Here is a 22,733-nt window from a genome sequence, read left to right on the forward strand (position 1 = left end):
GAAATGTCCTGGTCTTTTCCTATGGCAGTTCCAGTAGACTATATTACCGCTTTTAACTGCCATGTTCCACAGTGAATAATACACCACACTATGTACTTAAGTGTTCCCCTATTGATGGGCTGTGCAATTATTTCACGATTCAAAGCAATGATACGGTGAACATTGCAAAGTGCAATGATTTTTGTGGGAATAATTGTCTCAACAATTATTTACACAGTAGAGTATCTGAGTCAAATTTAAAATTTTATAGATATTGACAAATTTCTCTTGAAAAAATGTTTTTCCAATTTATACACCCAACAGCAATGCCTGATAGAACTAGTTTTCCCTGATGTTACCCACACTGGATATTTTTGACCTTCTCTTGCCAAACTCATGAGTAACTAATGATATATCCTCATTGTTTTTAGATTTCCCTAATTACTGTGAGATTGAATACCTTTTCCTATGTTTCATGGGTCATTTGGATTTCTTCTATGAACTTGCCTCTATATTCTTTACTCATTTTAATATTAGTATGTTTGCCTTTTATTGACGTGTAGGAGCTCTTATTAGTATGGATGTTCATCCTTTGTCTATAAGTTGTGAATATTTTTCTCCCACCTTGTTGTTTATCTGTTAATTTTATTTATGGTGTCTTTTCCCCTATGGGGAAAATGTCTTCTTGGATTGAGGTCTTATTAGGGAAGCCTTTTTTTAGCCTAATTTATAGAAATATAAAAAAAATTCTTCGTATTTTCATAGTTTCAATCTTAGGTTTGAATCTTTGATTTGAATTGGCTTGTGTGTGGTAAGAAACTAATATTTTATTTTTGTAAATGGAAGGCCAGTTGTGCTCTAATCATTATTGACAAGTCTATACTTTCCCTACTGATTTGAAATGCTTGTTAAAATAAATTCTTTGACATATAGGGCTTTGTTTGGGGCTTATATATGTTCTGTTGATCTATCGTCTAGGTCTGTGTCTATCTTAGTGCTTTAAATATTATTATTTTATGTATTTCTATCTTATAGAGCAGCCTCCCCACCATTGTACTTCAAGATTTTCTCTTGTACATTTTTATTTCCAGGGGAACTTTAGAACCAGAATGTCAAATTCCATAAAGAATTCTGTCAGGATTGAGATTAACTCAGAGAAAACTGACAGCATCATCATAATCTTCCCTTACCTGAATGGATACTCTGTGTTTTATGTTATTTGTTAAGAAGCTTTATAAATGTAATTTCCTATACCCCCTGCAGCAACCCAACAGGGGTTTTTTATCGGTCTCACTATCCAGTGAAAAAAATGGAGGTTTAGAGAAGTTAGGAAATTTGTTGAAAGTCACCTGATTAGTAAATTGCTAAGCCAACATTTTAATCACAATTTGTCTGACTCCAGAATATTGCTTCTTAACTCTTTTTGGATAAAGGTATTTAAAATGTTAATACTTTAAAGGAACAGGGTATGTTTCATCAAGAAAAGGGCTCAGTCTCTCTTGTTTCTTGTCGATTGTGGAAGCAGCTGGCCACAAGTTCCCCTGGTGGGAAATTAGGGACAGCGGCCACGAGAATGAATAAGAGGACAGTTACAAAAACAGGATGATCTAATAAAGGCATGGGTCAAGGTGATCCTCGCGGAGGAAACGTTCAAGAGTGTGTGATTGGAAGCTCAGGACTGGGGAAGCTCGGGACAGGCTCTGGAGAAGACTTCTGAGGACAAAGGTCCCCCAGACAGAGCTTCACTGGGTGACACAGGACTTGGAGAAGAATTAGGACCCATCGGGTTCCCTGCTTGTTCATAAGGCAACCTACTCCCTAAAGTCTAGTTTGTGAATAGAAGGCCAATTATATCTTACTTCCTTTTCCTCCTTCTAAAGAGCTTCAGAAATGAAGGACTGATTCAACGTATAACATATCTAGAGAATGGCTTACCATGTAATCATTAAAAATGATGCTACAGGGACTTCCCTGGTGGCGCAGTGGTTAAGAATCCGCCTGCCAATGCAGGGGACATGGGTTTGAGCCCTGGTCCGGGAAGATCCCACATGCCGCGGAGCAACTAAGCCCGTGAGCCACAACTGCTGAGCCTGTGTGCCGCAACTACTGAAGCCTGCGTGCCTAGAGCCTGTGCTCTGCAACAAGAGAAGCCACCGGGATGAGAAGCCCACGCACTGCAACACAGAGTAGCCCCTGCTCACTGAAACTAGAGAAAGCCCACGAACAGCAATGAAGACCCAACACAGCCAAAAATAAATAAATAAAATAAATAAATTAAAACAAAATGATGCTACAGAAAATATTTAATGACATGGGAGAATGTTCTAAGTAAAAAAAGCTGACTCTAAAATAAGAAGCCAGTCTAATTCCACTTTGCTTTGGAAAATTCTATGTAAAAGAAGTACATCAATTAACGTGATGAATTATACAGGCTTTTAATCTTCCTTCTCATAATTTTCTATATTTTTCAGCTTTCTTATGATGACAGCTAATGTGTTTGCAACCAGGGAAAAACTCAAATATTAGACACATAGACGCCGATTAAGGTAGTAGGTCACGTGGTGTTCTGTCTTAAAGCTGATGCAGGCTCTTTTTTCTTCCCTTATTGGCCTTAATGAAATCCTGCAGAAAGGCTTAGGGCCAGTGGTTCTCAAAGTGTGGTCCTGGGACCAGCAGTAGCAGCAGCCGTACCTGGGCCCCGCACAGACCTACCGAATCACAGACAGCCTCACAGGGCCCAGCCATGTGTGCTTTCACAAGTTCTCTGAGAGATTCCGGTGTTCACCGAAGTTTGAGAACCATGGGTTTACGGGATTGCATGAATTCATGCTAACGATGGGTGTCTCAGAAGCCTGAGTGACTAATTCTTGGGCCTGAGTGTCGCGGTGCTAGACCCACCTGCACAGCGCTCCCTTCCCCAGGGTGTCCTCACAGTCCTCTCTGGGGCCACAGGGCCCAGGGTACCCCGCTCGGCAGCGGCACTCGGCTTCCTCGGTCCACTCATTCCTCACACACTGGGCAAATTCGCCACAGGCCAGGAATTTGCAGGGGTCTGCTTGATCAGCTGTAAAAAACAGGGCAGATTTTATTGGTGCAGGGATGCCTGAGCAGTGGATCCTGCAGAAGTCAGAGACGAGGGACCACATAGATTTGCCATCACCCCACTTTGGAGTGAGTTGTACAAGAGTGAGAAGAGTGGAGAGAAAAGGGAACCACACATTTCTGTATCTTTGATAAATGAGTTTATAGACACACGTGATAACATATTTAGCTCCAAACATAATTATGCACAAACTGGTGTACATCAGAATCATCTAGAGGCCTTGTTAAAACAGACTCCCGGGCCCCCCCCCACCCCTCACAGTTTCTGATGCAGGAAGTTTGAGGACAGAGAATTTGTATTTCTAAGGCACTAACAAAAGGAACATTAAAAAAATTCTCTAATGCAGATGATGTTGATGTATCTGACCTGGGGAGCACATTTTGATAACCACTGTATTAGAGAATTAAATTTTTTTCCTGGGCATACATCTGGAAAAGACGAAAACTCTAATGCAAAAAGATACTTGCACCCCAATGTTCATTGCAGCACTATGTACAATAGCCAAGACATGGAAGCAACCTAAATGTCCATCAACAGATGAATGGTTAAAGAAGATGTGGTATGTATATACAATGGAATACTACTCAGCCATAAAAATAATGCAATAATTCCATCTGCAGCAACAGGGATGGACTTAGAGATTATCATACTGAGTGAAGTAAGTCAGACAGAGAAAGACAAATATCATATGATATCACTTATATGCGGAATCGAAAAAAAATGATACAAATGAATTTATTTACAAAACAGAAATAGACTCACAGCCATAGAAAATAAACTACGGTTACCAAAGGGGAAAGGAGTGGGGAGGGATGAACTGGGAATTGGGATTAATAGATACACACTACTATATATAAAATAGATAAACAACAAGGTCCTACTATATAGCACAGGGAACTATATTCAGTATCTTGTAATAACCTGTAATGGAAAAGAATCTGAAAAAAAAATATATATATATAACTGAATCACTTTGCTGTACCCCTGAAAACATGGTAAATCAAATATACTTCAGAAAAATGTTTTTTGTTCATTAGGTTTTTTTAAAGGCAAGCATTTTCTGCAGAGGTGAATTGGTGATCTTACATATTTAAGATGAGGGATACCTTAGAAGTAATAAAATAGTCATTTTTATGGACAGTTTTGAGAACTCAGGATGATTTCTTGATTTAAAAAAATCTCTTTTTCTCAGTCTCTTGTGATCCCTCAGGCCCTAATGTTAGAGGTTCTTTCCTTTGGAAAATTCAAATAGACCTCAGGTCTCTGCTCTTTTTGTGTCATCAATTGTTCTCTTTCACTCTATTCTTAATTCTGTAGGATTGCCTCAAGTTCTTTGTAAGGTGGAGTATAAATCAAGAGAATCTCAGACAGTTTAGCTCTGGAAGGCCTGTGGCCCCTGCCAGCCCCTTTCCTGTCTTTCTAGAGCTGAGCATACCAAGCTCTCGGGCGGAGAAGCAAAAGGCCTACGTCCCCACATGCTGATGGCAGAACCAGAACAGGCCTCTGGTCCCCAGACCACTGTTCTTTTCTGCCCGGAAGGTTTCCTTTTGAATCACATCAGCCATTTACCCTTCAGATTATTTCAATAAGCACCTATTATGTGTTAGGAGCTAGAGGGTGTGAAGCCACTCTTTCAAGAACCCTAGGGGACAATAAGACATATACACAGATGTTTCTACACAAGAAGCCCAGTATCTTGTCTAGTATAAGGGCTCTAACTATGAGGGTATGTTAGAGAAGAGCTATCTGGGAGGGGACTGTTGAACTGTGTGTGCAAAGTGGGTTGCATCTGATGTGCAACGACTAGGAAAGGCGCTCTGACTGGCTCCAGCATGAACAGAGGCACAGAGGCGGGAAAGCAACAGCCATGTGAAGAGGGGGCAGGGGAAGCCCAGCATGGGGGAGAGCAGAGACTCGTGCACAGGAGGAAGGGAATTGAGACTGGAGAGGTACGTTCAGGCCAAGCTCCGGTGGGTCTTGAATGTCGTGCTGAGGAATGTGGACCTTACAGGCAGGTGGGAGCCATGGAGGATTTGGGGGCAGGGCAGGGCTGTGATCAGACTTGTGCTTTAGAAAATATGTAAATAGATCTTAGAAGTTTCAGAATTAGGATTGCTTCAGTGATCGTCTAGTGTAGTATTTCCCAAGCGGGAACATTTGCAGAACTCGAATTGAGCAGGATTTAATAAGTTTTATGTTAAAAATAGGTTTGGTGGCTAAATAAGTTTTTTTTTTTTTTTTTAATGCTGCATGAAATAAACATAACAGGTTTCTCTCTCTTTCCCCTGGACTCTCTCTCCCTCCAGCTGCACCCCTTCTCTTTTTTACTTTTAAACCTCTTAGGGTCACTAATAAGCGAATATCTATTGCGCCATCTTCGAGTGAAGGCCGTAGTCAGCCGCTTTGCCACGTTTACTGACCACAGAAGCCCTGCAGGTGGGTAGCGGGCAGCTTGTCGGGCGAGGATTCCGCTGACCCTCGTGTTCGCTGTCCCGATCTAGCGCCTCCTTGTGGTGGAAGAGGAGAGCGAGGGGGTTAGCGAGACCAGCCCACGCGGAGGGAGGGCAAGGGCAGGTCCTTGAAAACATACTTTGGGGTCTCCCAGCAAAGTAGACCTGCTAAGTTTTTTTTTTTAATTAATTATGTTAATTATATTCCCCCATAATGCTTGATTCTTTTTTTTTTTTTAAAGAGCTATTCTTTTTTTTTTTAATTAATTAATTAATTAATTTATTTTTTTTTGGTTGTGTTGGGTCTTTGTTTCTGTGCGAGGGCTTTCTCTAGTTGCGGCCAGCGGGGGCCGCTCTTCATCGCGGTGCGCGGGCCTCTCACCGTCCCGGCCTCTCCTGTTGCGGAGCACAGGCTCCAGACGCGCAGGCTCAGTGGTTGTGGCTCACGGGCCAAGTTGCTCCGCGGCATGTGGGATCTTCCCAGACCAGGGCTCGAACCCGTGTCCCCTGCATTAGCAGGCAGATTCTCAACCACTGCACCACCAGGGAAGCCCTAGACCTGCTAAGTTTTTACGTAAAGTTGTATTTCTCTGCAACTTGAGGGTCCATATGGACAGCCAGGCCCGGCTAATGCGAATGGGTTTCCCTGCCTCACAGTTCCTAAAGCTGGCCCTGCAAAGGGATCCTTGTCACTGTTCAGAAAATGACTCAGAGTTACCCTGACAACCCAGGTGTTTCATGTCCAGGGCCTGGTTTAATAACTAACAGCTGTCAGCAACTTGACAGGCAGGCCTGCAGTCCTGAAAGCAGAGGCCAGGAAGGAATAGTCAGCACCTCCACTGCCCTCTTTCTGCAGTGGAGAAATAGATTTCACTGGGAAAGCAGACTGAAGGCACCGAGTCTACCCCTCTGAAGAGTAATAGGAAATGTGTGATAACCACGTGAGTTTCCTGTTTAAGAAAATGTTTCTGTTTTACCAATATTGCCTTCAGCCCAGCCAGGTGTAGTCTATGTCTATGCTGCTCCCATGTCATTTATTTGGGACCAGCCTACTAGAACAATACAAGTCTTCACGTCACCTAGTTCAGTTTTGGTTTGCTGTGTACGCCTTCCTGGGTCCTAAGACACTCAGTCATTCAACAAATACCAAAGTGACCCTTCAAACTCTTTAGTATTAAGAATTCCAGTCCAGCTAATTGCTTTAGATTTCTATTTTATCCATATTTAAAACCTTACATTTGAGGCAGAATTTTAGAGCTAGCAGGTATTTTGGAGACCTTCTCCACTAATTTGCTCACTTTGCAGATGAGGAAGCCAAGACTCAGTGAGGTTGAACGTTGCCAAGATCAAGGCTGTTTGCGCTAAGTCCTCCCCCTTCCCCCCGGCCCCCCCCATCTTGTGGACTGTGTGAGGACAGGTTCCAGGGCAGGAAAGAGTCCCAGGGGGAGCTGTTGGCCATGGCTTGTAAAGGCAATCTCAGTTAATTAGAATCGCAACAGAAGAGACGAATATTTACATTAATTTGTGAGGCAACTCTTACTGCGTCCCCTCCTATTACCTTAAAAATTTATGAAAAGTTTTTTTCATAAGGAAAAATGACCCTCTTTACTTACATATCATTCTTTGAGGGACACCTACAACTTTGGGCTTTAGGCTTTAGGCTGATTCTGCAGAGGCAGAGCCATAGAAGAGGAGAGGTGGCTCTACGATGAATGCAAGTTTAACTAGTAGAAGTTTCTTAAGCAAAGCTTTCCCTACGTTGTTATTTTCTTTCTTTTTCATATCCCAAGGACATTCTCCTTAGAATGATGGACTCATTCACGGGTGGACCACGCAACTATTTGCCTCTTCCTAAACATAACTCCCCGGGACGTGCGCAGAACAACTTGGTCTGAACTTCCTGCACTTTGCTCTTGATTTGGTCAAGATTAATAATCTAAACATTATGCAGCAACAACCTAAAATGCTCTGTTCTGAATGTGGTGTGTGGCATGGAAAAAAGGGAGGGCAAGACTTGAGATCAACAGCCGATCAGGAAGAGAACAATTAGCTGCCATTTTCTAGAAGAATATTTTCAAGTCACTATCAGGTTGTGTGTGGATTTGAGGAAGTGAGGGCCTCATGATGCCTTAGCTACCTGGGTTTACTTAAATCCCCTTTGAATAGATTGTTTTGATGGTACGTACTCCCAAGAGGTTTCTCCATGAACCTGTACCACACCCAGCAAACACCTAGTATGACTTGGGACATCCTCTGGGCTTATCATAATTGCTTGCTAGCAAAATGACTTAATATTCTATCCTTAATCCATGTGGCTAGCTCTTCTGCAGAGCAAGTTTGACAATCTCTCTGTAGAGGCAGCCCAGGGCACTCAGTGAGTTGACCGTGTTAGTAGCTCCTCGTTTGCAGCAGGTGGGAAAAGTCCAGGTTCATCCTGGCACTTGGTCCTTGGCTTCCCACGTGGTTTCCCACCATAGTCAGAGCACTGGTGTCATTTCATTTCAGGCCTTGTCCCTGACTTGGCCCCAGAAATCATGATCCTGAACCTCCAGCTTCGCCAGGAGCACAATGGCAATTATTTATATGAACAGGGTGCGCACATATACTGAGCGTTACTGTTTGTTCAGCACTCTTCTGGCCACTTTGAACATGTGTCTTCATGAATATTCACAATAATCTTCCAAAGGAGACAGTGCTGACCTCATTTTCCCAGGTAAGGAAATTGAAGCCCATTTTAGGTAGTAAGTATGACCCGAGATTAACATCCGTATGCTACGATGTTCAGCTTTTGACATCATTTTAGTGGTTTCAAATATGGGGTTTCCAGGAGTCCCTTCAGGGCTTGGCGGGGTGAATAGGATGAGGGAGAGAGCGGTGGGGAGGCGAAACTCGCCAGCATCTCCGGTCTCATTGGTTTACAAATCAGACATCCAGGAACGCTTTCCTCTGAACCATAATCTCCTAACTAAAGCAAGCTCAAAACCCTCGTCTGCCACTGCTCCTTCATGAGGCAGAAAGCTTCCCTATAGAAAGCACAGTCTGACAGACGGTGGCTCCACATTTCTTTCTGTTGTTCAAATGTGACAGCAATGAACATGACTTGCAGTAATGGAGCTGCCATGTGGGGCTTGGATCATTTTGAGATTTCCAGGGCAAGCACATTTTATGTATCAGTTTCTCCCCTGGATTGGCTTCTATCATGTCTTTGGTGTGCATTTCAAAGGTCTTGAAAAGTATTCCCAGCTGCTGACTGAGGAAGGTGGTCTCTCAGCCCTACCTCATGTGATCAAAACGCATTTAAATGAATATCCCCTGCCTGCAGAGGACACTTGAAAGCACTTTACAGTTATAGCTAAAAAGATTACGATCCAGGTCATCAAGCAGCTTACAAATCCATAGGTTCCTGATGGTCCAAGACTGTCTTTTTCCCAACCCTCTGTGTCTGGTCCCACGTGCACTCATGCCTGAAAATAGACTCTTGTTTCCCGCCAGCCCTCTGAGGGTCTCAGGCTCACCTGTCACTAACTCCGGTTCATTGCACCCACCCCTCCCCCCCAGATCGTCCTGTCACTTGTCCCGCATCCTTGGGGCTGAGTATTGATTGCCTTTCTGCCCTGTTCTTCATCATTCTTTACCATTTCATTATCCCCTTCCCTTGCGCGGTCCTAACACTCACGTGCTAGACCGGAAGTGAGGCATCTCCTTGAATCGGGTCCCGTCCTAGGGCAGGATTTCAGTTCAGTATGGCTGGAACTCAGGCTTCGTTTGGTCTGGCCGGGGCTGAGGGCCTGTGAGGACTTTGCTGTGGACTTTTTTTTTTTTTTTTTTTTTCCCTGTTTGTTTTTTTAACACTTTAATGCGATGAAACCTAGTGATCGCTAGATGGCGCTCAATAGCAAAAGAAGTAAGAATAGATTCAGGGGATGAAATGATAAGAGCCCGAAATGATTTTTGTCTCCTTAAAAGCCGCTGTGCGGAGCGCACCGGTGGAGGGAGGCGAGGTCCGCCAGGAATTGGCGCGGTGGCAGAAGCAGCTTCGGGGGACCTAATGGCTGATGGAGCCCTTAGGACGCCGTGATCACCGCGGCAGATCGGGCCTGGCCGGCTGGGGCATGTGGTGCAAACTCCTGGGTCATCTTTTCCCCATTTCAAAAAGGCAGAGACAGGGCCCCGGAGTTCCGAGGAGGCCGCGACCCAGCCTCACGTCTGAGAGAAGTGGGGAGCTGGCGCCCCCTAACCCCCGAACGACCTAGGCTTTGCGGTCCCGGCTTTGTTGGTGGGGAGGAGGGCGTGTCATTCCTTTCCTTGGGGGCATCAGGGAATGACAACCCCACACATCCCGATCAATGGTAATCTGCAGGGCACGGGATGCACTAGCCCACCGTACTTTTAGGGGCTCGCGAACGTGTTTTAAATTCTTTAAAATCAGAAGAAAAAAATTAATATAATCCAATCTGCATTATATTTGTCTCTACACCACCGCAGACATAAACTATAATTTTAAAGATCTCTATTAATATTAATGTTTAAAATTAATATTCATGAAGGCAAAGGATCTAGAGCCCAGGAAATCCTAATGCATCGCTGGTCGTCTGACTGCTCCCTTCTTAAGGCGTGAATATCATTTAAATTCAGTGCTTGGTGCTGAGTGCTTAGTCATTGAATAAATGTGGCGCCCTTCTGGGGGTTCGTGCGGGGAACCTCACCTTCCACACAGGCCCATCGGGCTTGTTTTCCCAAGTCCTGAGAACATTCTGGGCTTGGCTGCCCCTGCCGCGGAGTGAAGCTGTTCATCCCTGCTGTCAATGCTGAGGCCGCCAGGAAGGCACCCCGCGCGAGAAGAGCTGGTTCCCGGCAATTATCTGTGGCCTTGGGAATGCAGGTTAACATCTTTGTGTCTCATTTCTCCCTTCTATAAAAAGGGGTAATGAAAGCAGGTGATCACTAACGTTCCTCCAGCTCAAATAGAAATCTCCCATTCCAGGTGTCCTACTGGAACAAAGGCATCCGGAGCTTTAGCCGGGCTCCAGAACTGTGGTGCAATTCAGTGATTAAAAGAACTTAAAAAAAAAATCTACATTTAAGTTCATGTTTATTGTTTTATTGTTATTTTATTACTGGCCAAAAATATTTTGCTTATGACTTATTGCCAAAGGGTAGGTTTAGAGTGAGAATAACTATTCAATGATACGTAACGCACAGCATAGTACTATGCACGTGGTTGCAGCTTAACACACGTTTGTGGAATTGAGTAAGTCATTAATGGGACTTCTTTCTGGCTTGGAGGTGCATGCAATGAAGAAACTTAGGGTTTCATTTCAATTCTCCACCATTCTCAAGAAAACCACCACAAACTCTTTATAGGAGGCTCTCAGTAACATTTCCAGGGTAAACACACATGTCTTACCCTGGACAGAGGGTTGAAGAATTCTCGCTCAGTCATTTTTGTATCAGCTAAACTGAGGTGTCCTGGGTGCACTGATCTTAGGGCCTGAGTGTCCCAGGATGTGGCGGGGGACGCCTGACAGCAGGGGCTGTGGGAGGTGACCCTGCAGCTGGCCTGAGTCCCAGGCTTGTGTGGAGGGTTTGCATGAAGGGGTTGGGTGAAGGGCTCTGGGAGCGTCCTAAGGAAGCTCCATGGGGTGGTTCGGGTGTGAGATGAGGGCACAGGTTGAAACTCTGGAGAGGGGTGAAAGGTATGTGGCAGTCCAGCTGGTGACGGAAGCAGACATTAACAGAAAATCCCCGTGGTGGCACCCCGGGAGGCACGGTGCAGCAGCAGTGTAACCCCAGGAGACGGGCCAGAGACCTAGGAGACGGGATGGGGGAGCTGGGGAGAGCCTCCAGGAAAGAGGATTCATGTGGCTGCCCCAGGTCGGAAGGGACACTCCTAGCAGAGCCAATAAACAGTACACGGAAAGGGGACACTTGCAAGTTTGGGACTTCCGTTTCTGAGAGAACGATTTTTTGGTTTTTTTGGCATTCTAGAATATGACAAAATACTGTAGGAAATTTCACTCGGTGAAATGTAGAACCTAACAGTTCATGTAGGATTAATTAGACTGAAGTGTGTTGTCACTTTTTCTAAGTAGATTAAGCAGCCTCTGTATACATACCCAGTAGGAGGGTTGATAAGACTCCTTTTTATAAAGAGGCAGTAGGTAGAGTTGAAGGAAGCACACAAAGCTGCCTTTGAATTCCAGCTCCAGCCCTTGGTGACTCTGTGACCAGTAAAAGGTAAGTTACTTACAGTTTTAGGAAACAGTTTCTCCAACTGTGTAATGGGGGGAAATAATAACTTTGGGTAGTTACTTATTAAGATTAAAAAACAGTGTCAATCAACAGTAGCTGTTACCATTTTTATTGTCATTATTGTGATGAGTGACATCTACCATCTTCTCAGAGCTGGTGACTAAGTGCGAATCTTACAAATTATGCACTTTCCAGAGAAAATGAGTTTGTTCCTCCACATTCTCGCTGGAAGCATCTAGGACGGCAGACTGTAGTTAATTTCAACATTTACCATTTACCAGCCTTGAGGTCTGCCTGTTTTTGAGGAGGATTTTTAGGAATTCAGGAGAGAATAAGTCAGAATAAGTTATATGTAGTTTTGCAGTTTTGAAATCTTCAACCTGCACACCTAACTGGCATTTATGCTCTACATGCGGCTTCCCTGGTGGCGCAGTGGTTGAGGGTCCGCCTGTCAATGCAGCGGACACGGGTTCGAGCCCTGGTCTGGGAGGATCCCACATTCCACGGAGCGGCTGGGCCCGTGAGCCACAACTACTGAGCCTGCGCGTCTGAAGCCTGTGTTCTGCAACAGGAGAGGCCGCGACAGTGAGAGGCCCGCGCACCGCGATGAGGAGTGGCCCCCGCTTGCCACAACTAGAGAAAGCCCTCGCACAGAAACGAGGACCCAACACAGCCAAAAATAAATTAATTAATTAATTAAAAAACCGCTGGAGTGTCCTGAATTTGAAGCCTGTTTAAAAAAAAAAAAGAAACAATAGCACAGCCTTGGGGCAGGGTCCTGGTTCCACCTCAAGGGATACACATAACAATATCTTTGAGCTCTTTACAAAACTAAAACCCCCAACAAATGGAAGATGCTAGCATTTTTCATTCCAAAGAAGGCCACCTGAGGCCAGATTAAAGGAACAAGAGAAGTTTATGGAGAGACTACATGAGACCAGATTAAAGGAATGCAGGCCCCGAACACACACTCTAATCTTATCAGCAACCCTGCCCTTGAACTATTGCTATAAAACGCCTCACCAAATCCTCGAGGGTTGGGACACAGTTTTGAGGGGCATGAGCCCACTGTGACCCCCTTTTCCTGGTGAAGCAATAAAGCCATTCTTTTCTACTTCACCTAAAACTCTGAGATTTGATTCGGCACCGGTGCACAGAGGCTGAGTTTTCGGCATTAAGAGCAGCTAGTTTAGAAAACTTGTAAATTCTTCCTCTGCCCCTTTGAGATGTAAATCTATTTAGAGGTTCTTGCCAGAATTATGACTCCTGACTTCCGAATTTCTCCAGGACCTGGGAGACACGTCTTTAAAATGTAATCATCGGGGAAGGTAGCACCTCGTACCTCCCAGGCTCTGTGGAAGGGTTGGAGCCTTGCTCCAAGTTGTAAGGCAGGAGGTGGCCAGGGCATGTTGACTTTCTCATTTTCAGTATCATCCCAAACTCATGGAAATGTGGCCTTGCTCTTGCTATGCCACTAGATTGCTTTTGCAAAGGGTTCTAATGACCTCTGAACCGTCAACTTAAATGACTTCCATCTCCTGTTTACTCACCCAAATGCATCCTTTCAGCACTGGCCTTTCCCCCCAGCCTCCAGACACCTACTTCATAGGCTAGAAGTCAATTCACCTAATATCCATTTCCGTAAAACTGGTTTCCCCAAAAATATTTTTTGGAGTATATCCTGAAGATATTTTATTAACTTTTGCCCTTAAACTTTTAAAAATGACTTAGTTTATGTGCCCTTTGTAACTATGTATATATTTTTACTAAGTATTTTCTAAATTTTCAGTATTTTATGAATGATAAACTCTATGTTTTTATTTTATAATCTTGGGAATGCTTTAAGTACTTAGTCTGAAGACTTTGTGAGTTTTATAAAATTCTATTAAAGTTTAACTTTAAAAGACCATAAGTCATGAAAAAGAAAAGAAAAGGAAAAAGAAAAGAAAAGTAGGACCCTAAAGCAGATGCAAATAGATTGAACAGGGGCTCTTAGACAACCTGGCTTTAAATGAGCAACAGTTAATTAAGTGGCTTTACATGAGTGAACAGGTAGGATGGGGGTCCCTGGAGAAAGAGAACCAGGCAAGGCTTTCTTGACATAAGAGAAGCCATTTTTGGCCTAAGCCATTTTGTGATCTAAGCCTGGCCACGCTGCTTGCCCTTGAACAGGTCTCAGTAATTAATGATCTTAAGGGAACAAAAGAATGCAGGAACAAAGGACTGTTATCGGGCAAGAGAAGTAACAACAGCAAAGATAACATTGTTGTAAAGACTCCCAGTTCTGTTTCAGCAGTAAAGATTAGCCTGAAGGCTCAACCACAAGATCAACTGGAACCTAAGGGAGGATAACGTTGACCTTTTCTGACCCTTGTATGCCCATCAACTAAAGCTTGGATCTGTCCACCACCCAATCCCCTTCATGAATATGCATGTACCCTTAGCTTAAAACTTCCCCAATTTTGCTGTTCAGGGAGACCATGAGTTGGGAAAGACCCCTGGGGTTCTCCTTACCTGCTGCAAGTAATAAATCCTTCCTTCTCCTGCTCTTTGGCTTGCGTGTGTCTTTTGGTTCGACACCCATCAAGAGGGGAACCCAGTTTTCGGGTAACACTGCCTCAGCCTGGCTTTCCCTTTCCTCCATTCTGAGCATCTTTACTCCTTACTTAGTACCCAAAGCTGCTCTCACAGTGGAAGAAGTACCCCGCCACTCCCAGAAATGTCTGCGTTTTCCTCCTGCCCTTTCTGGAATAGCCCCTCCTTACCCTCCCTTGCCTGGGCCCACCACCACTCTACAAGGCCCAGCCCCTATGGCTGTCTGTCTAGGGAGCCTGCGGTGACATTCTCTCACCTGGGGAGAGTGAATTGCTCCCTGCTCTGTGCTTCTTAACATTTCTGTTCATATCCTGACTATAGTGTTTAGAGAGTCTCTGACTTTTTTTGTACATGCTTCTGTCTCTCTTGCTAGGCCTTTTGCTCCCTGGGGCAGAGATGGGCTCCATCCACCTTTGGGTCCGGTGTCTAGAATAGCGCCTGGCTCTAGGCAGACGGTCCCTAAGTGCTTCCTGAAGGGATGAATGAACAGAGGAGTCCCACATCGTTTTTGCATTGCCATTTACTTGTCCGACTTTTCTGTAACGGCAAAGAGAAAGGCCGGAGAGAGCAAGAGGCTGGGAAACCTTTGATGGTTTAAGAAAAATCCCCCAACATTTGGAAATAAGGAGAAAACTTGTTGACAAGTTGCCTGGTAAACAGGGATCATTGTGGGCCCACCCGGCTAGCTGCCTGCATTTTTTGCAGCCGGCCAGCTGGATTTTTACATTTTCACATGGTTATATACGCACCAACATAATATCCTCAATTTTGCCTTTTGTCTCGTAAGGCCTAAAATATTCACTGTCTGGCCTTTTAAGAAACACTTTGCTGACTCCTAGAAGGAGGTAACTTGGTTTGACCTACCCTTTACTATTGATTATGGCATTTTACAACTCTATAAAGTTAGAAGCTATCGTAGAGAAAGTGGATAAGATATAATGATTGTATTTTCTGTTTTGTATTTAGATTTCATCATTTGCTCTTGTTCTCTGTTTATGTAAGATCCCTGTTTCCATGTCCTCTTTAAATCAGATTTGTCATCTAACAATTTCCTTATTAATGAGTCAAATAAGACTGTGGCATATGCTCACTATCTATTCGTATGACATTCATGCTTTTCACATTTTGGGGTTTGGAGGAGGCAGGCTGGCGGCTCCCGGGCTGGGGGACAGTGCATCTGAGGCGGGAGACCCTCCAGTGTTGTGTAGCCCTAGTTTTAGTCTGTTTCTTCCAAGAAAGTGGTAAGAAAATCGCAAAGAGGTAAGACACCCCGTAACTTAGTTTTGCCATGTTTGGCCATCCTTGTTGGGAAAAGGTTGAAATGATAGGACACGTTCCCCATTTTCCAAGGAAAGATTCTTGGGCTTCTCTCCCGTAGACAAGCTAGGTATTTATTCCAGATGTACAGTATTTCCAGAGCTGCCCTTTTTCTCTCTCAAGAGTTCCCTTTCTGATCCTCTTTCAAGGAGAGTTTTCTCCAGTAAGTTCAAGCAAATGCTTGCATGAACAAACCCGAATCAGCGAGGCTTCTTGTATTGGCTAAAATGGCCTTCGGGTGTTATCTGGGATTTTGATGGTCAGTGCCCTGACACTGTGACCTCTCTTGCTACGTGCTGGGGGATGGGCACTGCTGAGTGTCAGCCGAGCCTTAGACACTAGAAAAGACCATGTCGGCAACAGAGCCAGAGGTCGCGTGTATTGGAATTTGAGTCCTTGTTCTCTAGGAAGCTGAAGTAATTATCATCACTTGGGGTCCGGGGACCTGAGAGGCAGCCTGAGCAGTTGGGTGCACTGGTTGAATGTAGTAGGAGGATGTTTTAATCAGCTTGCCTGTCAATCACCATGACAGCTTACACTTAAATACACCACCATGAGGAGAAAATCTGGACCTGCCAGACATGCTGAAAAACTAGAAGCAAAGTAGCTGCCATCTTCTAGATTAAAGCATTAAGAAGAAAACTACTGAAAATCATATGCATATTCTCCCTTAATTTGTTTTAAAATCCAGACACCCATTTCTTCTATAATCAAAATACTAGTTTTGTACATATTTCCCCAAACTAAAATTGTACAGGAGAACTGAGGCTAGAAACACTTGACTATACTCTGAGTATACAGGTGTCTTTTTTTTTTTTTTTTTTTTTTGTGATTGGCATTTTACGTTTCAAGAAGTTTTATAAGATGTGCAGACTCATAGAAGTAAGAAATTAATGAACTCTGTGCAGAAGCAATGGTTGTGAGTGTTTTGAGTTTGGGGCTGTCTCCGCCTGGATCGGAGCAGGCTGTGAACAGGGAAGGGCTGTGAATAGTGTGAGAACGAAGGTGGGAGCATTCGTGAGTCTGTGTCTGGGTGGGTCCCTGAGCACCTCTCCGTCTTGGGTGGCCACTTCCCTCTCTTCAGCAGCGACCACCCTCCAAAGGTAGCTTGGGCCACTGCCACCAAGACTTTTGTGGCTGGTGTCCTGCCTCTCCGGCTCTGGTGCCGACAAAGATTTTCTCCTTGACCAGACCCTAACTCAGGCTCCCCTAAAATTTTCAACTCGGCCTCAACTCTTGGACTTCTGTGTTTGTCTCTTTGTTGTCCAATTTTAGCGTGAAAGCTGTTAAGTAGGTTTGGCCAGAATCTCCCAGCCTCCATATAAATGATCATCAGGCTCCTCATCCTCTGCTCTCTCCCAGGTGGTGTGTGACCACCTGGCCTGCCTTCAGCAAGAATCCTTTTAGGTCACTTTAGCCAGAATCCCCTCTGACCCCTGATGTTCCTTCTTAGTAATATTCCATCCACTGACCCATTCTGCTCCTTGGCTATAAATTCCCACTTGCGTGTGCTGTGCCCAGAGCTGGGTCCAATCTCTCTCCTCCACTGTGAGACTCCATTGCCGTGGTCCCTACATCCATCGAGATGGGCCCCCGGAATAAAGTCTCCCTTGGCATCTTTAACAAATGTGACTGAGTAATTGTTTCTTTAACGATGCTGGCTGTCTTCATGGGGGCTGCAGCAGCCCAGCCCTCATACCACCAACCCTACCACAGGCCTCCTCACTGCCTGAGACCAGCCAGGGGGACCAGAATTCTCTACATCCATCTCTATCCCCATACTTTCTCTGTACTATTCAGGCCTCAGGCTTCAATGAAACGGGATTTCAAGGAAAACTCAGTGCTTTCTTCTTTATGGGATCCCTCCCTGGTGATTCCCAAACTCACAGAAATTTGCAACTAAGAGTAGCATATCAGAAAGTGCTCATTAGAAGGTCTTTGAAGGAAAAAGGCACAGCTTTGATCCCAGCATCATTGTAAGGTGACCACCCTTGGCCACAGGGCAAGTTCCTGTGGGCAGGGACTTTCATAGGTTCGCCGGTTATTACCATGGTGGATGAATGCTGACTCTCTTGGGTTACACACGTAGAAGATGGTAAGGTTCAATCAATCATCAGCCATGGGCTTCCCTGGTGGCGCAGTGGTTAAGAATCCGCCTGCCAATGCAGGGGACACGGGTTCGAGCCCTGGTCTGGGAAGATCCCACATGCCGCGGAGCAACTGGGCCCGTGACCCACAACTACTGAGCCTGCGCGTCTGGAGCCTGTGCTCTGCAACAAGAGAGGCCGTGATAGTGAGAGGCCCGCGCACCGCGATGAAGAGTGGCCCCCGCTTGCCGCAACTAGAGAAAGCCCTCGCACAGAAACGAAGGCCCAACACAGCCAAAAATAAATAAATAAATAAATAAAGGTCTTATTTAAAAAAAAGAAAAAAAAATCATCAGCCACTTGCTGGCTACATGGGTGAATCTTCCCTTTGCCTTTTGTGAAATAACTAAACCAGCTGCGAGGGAGGAAGCCTTGCCTCTTCCCACCTTCTCCAGCTCCCTGCCCATCGGAAGATGGCACAGTGTCTTCTCACTATGACTAGGAGCCCTTTTGGATATTAGATTTATCCATTTTGATTTATATAGAGGAATCCATAAAGTTTTTTGCTATTTATTTTTAACTTGTATAAAATCCATATTTGGCTTTCTAATTCTGCTGTCCTCCAACCCTTTCGTTTAGGCATTACTCATGTCCTGGCTGGCTCACGACAGCCATTCTTGGCAGACCTCGTCCATCTATCCATCCATCCATCCATCCATCCATCCAGTCATCCAATAATTCTATGAGTTCCAGCGTATTAAAAATTCAGATTTTTCTGAATTCTCCAAGTATCAAGGAAGAAGTAGAGTAAGGTAATGTCCCAGGTTGCCCAGTGCTCTCTGGCCCCCCCTCTTGCTCTACCATCAATCAGTGTAAATTTGGCTCCAGTAGGCACTGAAACCCATGTTAGTACCACCTCATTTCTATTGCTATTGGCTTCTTAGAGGAAAAGCTACAGAGCCAAACTGGTTGTGAGAAATTAGCGAAATAATTTCAGTTGAACCTCCGCACAAATACCTTGTCATGGTACTTGTCATTGTTCCCACTGGTACCCTCCTCAGATCACAGATTATTAGTCAAGTTGCTAATGACGATGTTACAGTATTAACCACTAACTTTTATTAGTCAACTACAGTGTGTTGAACGTTATGCTAAGTGTTGACTAACCCTCACAACTGTTACTATTTCCATTTTCCAGTTGTGGAGATGGAGTGCTGCTGTTAGTGAAACTGAACAGGACCCTGTAGGGCTCCTGGGCACGGAAGCCTTTCTGTGTCCCTGTTTCTTGTTTGTAGGGAATACACTCCAGCCTCCATGACCTTCCCCGAGTTCCAAAGGGCAGGTTCAAACAGACGCTAATCAGGGAAGGGAGGGGATGGTGAGACAAGGGAAGAACAGTCAAGAAACAATAGTGCAGCCTTGGGGCAGGGTCCTGGTTCCGCCTCAAGGGATACACATAACAATATCTTTCAGCTCTTCTGCAGAACTGAAACCCCCAACAATCGGAAGATGTTAGCATTCTTCCTTCTGGGGAAGATCACATTTGATAACCTCCAGAAGCTCATCAAGAGACCACCTGAGGCCAGATTAAAGGAATGCAGGCCCTGCACACACCCCAATCCTTATCAGCAGCCCTGCCCTTGAACCATTGCTATAAAACTCCTCACCAAATCCCCCCCCACCCCCCGCCCAGGTTGGGCCACACAGTTTTGAGAGGCACGAGCCTGCTGTGTCCCCCTTTGCCTGGCAAAGCAATAAAACTATTCTTTTCTGCTTCACCCAAAGCCCTGTCTCTGAGATTCGATTCCGCACTGGTGCACAGAGGCAGAGTTTTTGGCATCATTAGAACGCAGGATTCATGTTCAGGACCATAGCCCTCCAAGGTCATGGTTTTCTGCTGTGCTTCCTTCCAGCGTCCCCAGGGTCCCTTACACATCCCTGGCAAATACATGACCAGCTTCCTGCCCTCTATCTAAGAGGCGTCCAGTTTTCCCCTGCCTCAACTTGGCTCCTTACTTTACCTTCTCCTATTGTTGGATGGGTCTCTAAGTAGCCTGTCAGCTCCCTGGGGAGGAAAAAAGGGAGGGGGTCGGGCCCTTGTCTCTCTTATGCTAAGTTCTCCCTATATATGTTCCTGTTTTCAATTGACTGAAAAGAATTGGTCTTCTGATTTTAACTGGCAGGGGTCCCCTGGTAGTTTTCAGGGGAAGAGGCAGTATCTTACTAGCATTTAGGAGGTCTTTGATTTCTTAGGGGTCCAGAGGGCTTGCTTAGCTGCTTGTATGTTCAAAGGTAAGCACTCCAGGCTCAGTGCCTTCGGGCTCTCTGTCTTTCTAATAATCCTGTTTACCGAGGTAGGAGGCAATTTTCTTAAAGTTGCTCAAGGCTCTGCTCCATCAAAGATAAGTGTCTCCCTACTGAGCCTTTTTGTTTGCATTTTGCCCAAGGCCTTTCCCTCTGCCTTCCTTGTTAGTCCCCAGGAAGCCAGAGAGGATGTTAAAGATCCACCTCACTAATTCATAGCCAATTAGGAAGTTTGTTCTGACATGACTCGAAGGTCGCTTTTCCAGTAGATTTGGAGCCTTGCCCCCCTTGCGCTCCAGGGAATTAAAAAATTTTCTTTAATTGGTTAGAAAACAGAATTTTGAAGCTAATGGTGGAAACAGTTCCCAATTTGGGCATAGCTGGTTATATTGGTACATACACTATGCTTTATTATCAGAACAAATGTTTGCTTTCTGTTTTGTAGCTTCGGGCTCAGCCCCTGTATCTTTAAGTTTTTTTTTCACATTTAACTACTTTGTTTTACTCTGCACAAGTGGAAGCTGATCTAGGGTATACAAATGGGAAAGGACATGATTTTCCTCTTGGGTGATGGTGAAGTGGCTTTCTTCCAAGTTTGAGTTTTGGTCTAATGATTATTTTTCTTTCCTCGGGAAACTGTCTCAGTTTCATCCCGAATTGTGCTACGAAGGAAACTGGAAGGTTTCTTAGGTAGTTGCAGTTCTCTGAGAAAGTGCTTTTGACTTCCGGCAAGATGTACATTAGCTTGGCTGTGGGTTATGTTAAAAACAAAAATCTCTTAAGCACAGCAGAAGTTTTGTTCTGTGGGGAAACTAAAGAGCCCAGATTGTGAAGCAAGAGCTATACTTGCTCTTTGCTTTTTTGATGTAGGAAAACTTTAACCTGCGTGTCTTAGGACCCTACCTTTCTACTACGTTGATTCATAGCTTCCGAAAAGTTATTCTGTCAAGTGCGGTTTTAAACTGATTGTTGTGGCCTCAAAGTTGAACTGCATGCTTAGGCAAACAAACAAAACCAAAACACTCCCACAGATTTCTGGGTTGGATTCTTTTACCTGGTTCAACATCGAGAGAGTAGCTATCTATTTCCAGATCAAGCTGTTGTGCTGCCGCAGAACGAAAATCCTCCAAGACCCCTCGCACAGCCTTGGTGAGGTTATACGGCACAGATTTAGCAAACTTCATCTTGCTGTTCACAATCACACTTCCATTTCTGAAGTTAAGTATTTCAAGTTGCTTAAAACCCGTAAGATTGGATCGTAGATATGGAACCAGCTGCAAAAATAAAAGATGGTTTACTCTTAACGGTGTTCTAAGTGCTCAGCTGTTGCTAATTCCATTTATACTCACATTTCATTATCTGAGGCATAAATTTCAGTTCCTTTTTTATGTTGGTGTTTGGATTGAACATGAGACCAGAACACCACTATTTAATGATCTATTTGCAGTGATTATGTCCCATATTTCCACTTTCCTGGGTATTGAGATGGATGGGCAGTGATTTTCTTCATGATGAATTGTGAGAACAGAGGATTGAACAAAAAATCCAGGTCAATGCTATCAGCCAAGCAGGGATGCCAGGTTCAGTTATTAAAAAAAAAAAAAAATCCAAGTAAATAAAAACGTGTTCCAAACTGAGCCCAGGAGCAGACTGACCTATGCCTGGTAAATAGGACATCCATTTGGAAGCAACCAATTTGAAATGACCTATTGAAATAAACAACAGCTGAAACATCACCTCGTCTGTCTGTGCAGGATGTTTCATATCAACACAAATGTGGTGAAGTGGAAAGAGCAGAGAACTTGGCTGTCAGGAGACTAGGTGTCAGTCCTGTGACTGTCGCTAGCCAGCGGTGTGACCCCATCAAGCCACTTAACTACTGCTGTACCTCAGCGCTCTCACCTGAATTGTGAGGGAGAAGAAGAGTTGATCCCTAAGGACCTTTCCCAAGTTATAATTTAAGAATCTCAAAATGATGCCCCAGAGAATTGTGCTTCACTTTCCCACACCTGTCTCTTATAAGCCACATCCAACATCCATCCTTTTTTTTTTTTTTTTTTTTTTTTGGCTGCACTGCATGGCATGTGGAATCTTAGTTCCCCGACCAGGGAACCTGTGCCCCCCTGAAGTGAAAGCACGGAGTCTTAACCACTGGACCACCAGGGAGGTCCCCACGACCATCCTTGAGATCACTTTTCAGAAATGTCTGAAACTCAGCGATGTCTGCTTTGTTTCTGGCCTTAAAAGTGAGCCCTCTCCTTCATGAACCAACACCCACGAACCCAGAGAGGGCACAGATGCAAACTACAATCTCCCAGGCTTGGCCCAGACCTGCTCTTCCTTTGCCCCTGTCCCCACCCCACCAGAATTTTGACTCTGACCCAGACCCACATGTTGGTACCCCTTCCAGTAACCGCCCCCCCCGCACAAGGTCATTGTGAAAATAAAATGAAATTTTATACAAAGTGTGGAACCGCTCTCTCCTGTTTTCTCCCACCTACTTTGACTAGGCTCATTCTCTATGTCTTAACATTGCTTTGGCCTCTGGTGGGAATTCCCTGTCCTCAGCTAGTGTGCAGACAACTAGCTGCTCCCTTCTCCCAAATCATTCTCCTCTTCTTCACGGGAAAGAGGCTGCCCAGGTAG

At 44.7% G+C, this 22,733-nt stretch overlaps 1 protein-coding gene across 1 annotated transcript in view; it reads right to left on the reverse strand.

Annotated features, from left to right (window-relative positions):
• The window catches only part of IMPG1 (interphotoreceptor matrix proteoglycan 1), a 100,611-nt gene that overhangs the window by 6,913 nt on the left and 70,965 nt on the right, over nt 1–22,733 (reverse strand). The window contains exons 14-15 of the mRNA XM_068550862.1: nt 21,142–21,361; nt 2,878–3,043 (exon numbers count right to left, since the gene is read on the reverse strand). Of these exons, the coding sequence (XP_068406963.1) occupies nt 2,878–3,043; nt 21,142–21,361 (386 nt within the window). The remainder of the gene's footprint in view (nt 1–2,877; nt 3,044–21,141; nt 21,362–22,733) is intronic.

This window comes from Eschrichtius robustus, chromosome 9, assembly GCF_028021215.1.
Source record: "Eschrichtius robustus isolate mEscRob2 chromosome 9, mEscRob2.pri, whole genome shotgun sequence".
NCBI classification, from domain to species: domain Eukaryota; kingdom Metazoa; phylum Chordata; class Mammalia; order Artiodactyla; family Eschrichtiidae; genus Eschrichtius; species Eschrichtius robustus.